Raw genomic sequence first — 4,205 nt, 5'->3', positions numbered from 1 at the left:
CACACTGTATGCTTCTGTGCACACTGGCTGCAGTATGGCCCCCAACTAATACTTATTCTTGACAGTTGAATATTGTGTAAATATTTCACATCCACCGCACTATTCACTTGGATTTTCCTTCAAAAAACATATGATGGCTCTTTTCATTTATTTGCAAAGCAAGTCTTCACTGTTGGAAAAGGGAAATGTTTTAGACATGTAAGGCTCTATCCCTACTTGAGCAGCAGCTAACATGAAAGAGTTTGGTTCCTGAGTCCAGCTGTCTCTCTATCTCCTCTGTCTGAATGCCATGCAGGCTGGTGGCTGGTGCCACTGTGACATTCACAGATGGGGACTCAGAGGAGACTCAGAGGAGAGAGAGAGATGCTGTCTGCTTCAGAGTAGCAGAACTGCACAGAGCACAGAACACAGAGCACAGAACACAGAGCACAGAACACAGAGCACAGAACACAGAGCACAGAACACAGAGCACAGAACACAGAACACAGAACACAGAGCACAGAACACAGAGCACAGAACACAGAGCACAGAACACAGAGCACAGAACACAGAGCACAGAACACAGACACAGTGAAGAGCTGAGTATCAAAGACAAAACATCGTCGAACACCCCATCACTCTGTCAGAGTCAGAGCGAGGAAGCGTCAGAATGTAATGTGCAGAATAAAACAATTAAAGTACTGTATTAAAAGTTTTTTTTTAAAAGATCATGTAAAAATCATTTGATATGCACCTGTAAAATAAATATGTTTGTTTGTCACCAGCGTCTTCAATACTTTGAGATACGCAACAATAGGGCTATTCTTACTGTAGACTAGTTCCAAAATACAAACCACTCATGATAAATTAAATCACTCAACATTTTACTTATTTCCTCCTTAACTCTTGCTGCAATACCAGATTCAGGTAACAGCAATAGACTGAAGGGGTTGGTGTGGGGGAGTACGTGGGTGAGGGGGCGGTGGCCGGGGTGATGGTAGAGGTGACCTTGTTACCATTTCAGGCTGAATTGGCCTGGCTGGTAGGACTCGTACAGCAGCAGGAGGGTTGTGTCCGTGGGGAAAGGCAGACAGATGCTGTCTCTCTCTCTCGCTCCCTGTGGGTGAGATGCACAGTGGAGAATCTGGCCTGAGCAGCTGCCACCCTAATGATGAGCCCTGCTTCTTCTTTACAACCTACACTCAACTACTCAGTGCTATGCTACATTCGCTGCACTATATTGCACTACACTACATTACACTACACTAGGCTACGTTACACTACACTACATTAGACTACACTACATCGCGCTACACTACATTACACTACACTGCATTAGTCTACACTTTGCTGCGCTACGTTACAGTACACTACATTCGGCTACACTACATTACATTACACTACACTACACTACACTACATTATGCAACACTACATTACACTACACTACGCTACACTACACTATATTACACTACAGTACACTACATTAGGTTACGCTACACTACGCTACACTACACTATATTACACTACAGTACACTACATTAGGTTACACTACATTACACTACACTACGCTACACTACACTATATTACACTACAGTACACTACATTAGGTTACACTACATTATGCTACACTACATTAGATTACACTACATTAGATTACACTACATTAGATTACACTACACTATATTACACTACAGTACACTACACTACGCTACACTACACTATATTACACTACAGTACACTACATTACACTACATTTTGAAGTTAGTTCCACATAGAAGGTGCAAAACAACTAAAAGCCGATTTACCTAACTCAGTAGAGACCAACGGAATTTCCAGAGTTAATCATCCCTAACTCGCATGTCTAAAGTTTACAAAAAATGTTAGGTACAGTAGAACTTTTGCAAAAGGGCTTTAGAAATGAAAACATAGCAGCCAACCAACTTTCTGGTGGAGAATGCAGTGATGAGCACTAAAATAGTGGTCCGTAATAAAGAGCAGTGCGTTGTGATAAACTGCAGTTGCTAAAGACACAAATCTTTACACCACACAGCAAACTCCTCTCTAACAACTTCAATGAGACACGCCACGCACATCAACAGCCTCCATGTCAAAGCAGTGTTTCTGGTTATACAGTGACAAGACATACTTTTTCAGGTGTTAGACATGTCCTGATCTTATGTCCTACTCACTTCATCCTGGTAGTATGCAGTACAAAAATGTATTCATTCACTACTGTAAGTCGCTCTGGATAAGAGCATCTGATAAATGACTAAAATGTAATGTAAATGTATATGCAAGAGTAGGATTTAGTTTCATGTATTTTAGGCCATTTCATTTTCTCCCTATATGGCACTCCAATGCACTCACTGGTGACTTCATTGATAGCAGCGCGAGCCATGATCAGCCATTGGGATACATGGATAACACAGGAGGCTGCTGAGGGGAGAACGGCTCATAATAATGGCTGGAACAGAGTGAATGGAATGGTATCAACCACATTGAAACCCTGGAAACCCTGTGTTTGGTGTATTTGATACTATTCTACTGATTTCGCTCCAGCCATTCCTACGAGCCTATGGTAATAGCTGAAAAACAAATGAAAAACTAAATGTGTTAGGTATGTCAGAAAGTGTCTGTGTGTGTCTTTATGTTATCATATTATTTATAAGTGAGTCTGTTGGACTGTGTTTTGGGGAAGGACACAGAAAGGGGGTAGAGGAGGGAGGGGAGGGCGAGGTGCTGGCTGGGCCAGTCAACCCCAGCAGGGTGGACATCTGTGGAGCTGTCTTTCATCTCTCTGTACTCTCCTTCCATTCCCAAGCGAGATGACTGGGTACCTGGTCTGGGCGATGCAAGGCCAAGGGGCCCTGGAGACAACCCAGCCAGAGAAGAACTAACTACTGCAGCCAACCAGCCAGCCAGCTAGTTCCTAGGCTCTGCTCGGCTCTGCTCAGCTCAGCTCTCCCCAGCTGGGGCTGCTTCTTGCCCGGGGCCTACCTAGCCTGCCGCACAGCCATCCTGCTGCAACACCTGCCCTCTCTCCCAGGCCTGTTTGATCTGCAGCCCATAGCCCTGCCTGTCTTTCTGTCTATCTGTCTGTCTGGTGCCTGCCTGCCTGGTGCCTGCCTGCCTGTCTGTCTGCATGTCTACCTGCCTGTCTACCTTCCTGCCTGCATGCCTGCCTATCTGTCTGTCTGCCATACTGCCTGCCTGCCTGCCTGCCTGCCTGCCTGCCTGCCTGCCTGCCTGCCTGCCTGCCTGTCTGCCTGCCTGTCTGTCTGTTTGCCTGTCTGCCTGTCTGTCTTTCTCCCTGCATTGTCACTTTAGGTCTGCATTATTGTGAGGAGAAGGCCTAACTGATTTCGATTGCTCTAAATGTGGTTCCATGTTATTTTCCCTGACCATGATATACCATCTCATCGTCACAGACTAATTACCTGGAGAACGTAGCCAATAATTTATTTAAAAATCAAATTAGATCAATTGAAGACAATTAAAAAATTGCATAATTCATTACGTGTTTCATAAAGTCAAATCATAAATGACAGGATTACTAACATGCTAGTCAAACTTTTATGAGGTCATGTGTGTACATGCCCGTGTGTGTGGTCTGAGATTTTTACAGCTCCTTTCATACAGGGTGTGTGTGTGTGTGTGTGTCTGTCTGTCTGTTGGTCTTTACCGTCTGAGTGGTTTGGATTACCGTCTGAGTTTCCGGTGTCTCCATTAGCGGGCGCTGCCACACACATCTTTCTGGCGCTGCTCAACCCCCGGCTGTTGAGGAAGACCGGCAGGTGGACAATGTTTCTCATGTAGTCATGGCCGTTGATGTTGGAGTCCCTGAGCACGCTGTTCAGGTTCTGGTTGATGGCCTTGATGATGATGTGGGGGTCGCTGGCGAAGATGGAGATGAAGGGGCCTTTGGAGAAGAGCACTCTCACCTGGTGGAGAGGAACAGGATACATATGTTTTCTAGGTCTCTTTTTCAAGGGAGACTTGGCCAAGAAGGCATCAACTATCAATACAAATAAAATACAATGTTATTTGTCACATGCACCGAATACAAAAGGTGCAGACCTTACAGGGAAATGCTTACAAGCCATTAACCAGCAATGCATTTTAACCTTTGTGTAGTCTTAACATTTTGTATACTCCACTTGTCCTAAGCGTAAAAAATTACCTGCCTTCACTAAACCCCTAAAATAAAGAAGCTTAATTTAATTT

General features: G+C 44.4%; 1 protein-coding gene across 1 annotated transcript; it reads right to left on the bottom strand.

Annotated features, from left to right (window-relative positions):
• Positions 1 to 375: 375 nt before the first annotated feature.
• LOC115174414 (kinase D-interacting substrate of 220 kDa B-like) lies at positions 376 to 3,949 on the bottom strand. The gene is made up of 3 exons (XM_029732922.1): positions 3,664 to 3,949; positions 947 to 1,096; positions 376 to 389 (listed from the first exon to the last, which is right to left on the bottom strand). The coding sequence occupies exons 1-3, from the start codon at positions 3,944 to 3,946 to the stop codon at positions 376 to 378; spliced, it is 447 nt and encodes a 148-aa protein (XP_029588782.1). The 5' UTR covers positions 3,947 to 3,949.
• Positions 3,950 to 4,205: the final 256 nt, after the last annotated feature.

Source organism: Salmo trutta, chromosome 35 (assembly GCF_901001165.1).
Source record: "Salmo trutta chromosome 35, fSalTru1.1, whole genome shotgun sequence".
NCBI classification, from domain to species: Eukaryota; Metazoa; Chordata; class Actinopteri; order Salmoniformes; family Salmonidae; genus Salmo; species Salmo trutta.
This window is presented reverse-complemented; position numbering and strand designations above follow the sequence as displayed.

Excerpts from the sequence above, each read along its gene's own strand:
- LOC115174414 (XM_029732922.1), bottom strand. The coding sequence starts at position 3,946 with ATGTATCCTGTTCCTCTCCACCAGGTGAGAGTGCTCTTCTCCAAAGGC. Across the intron at positions 1,097-3,663 it reads TAATCCAAACCACTCAGACG|GGAGCGAGAGAGAGAGACAG; the intron begins GTAAAGACCAAC and ends TCTCACCCACAG.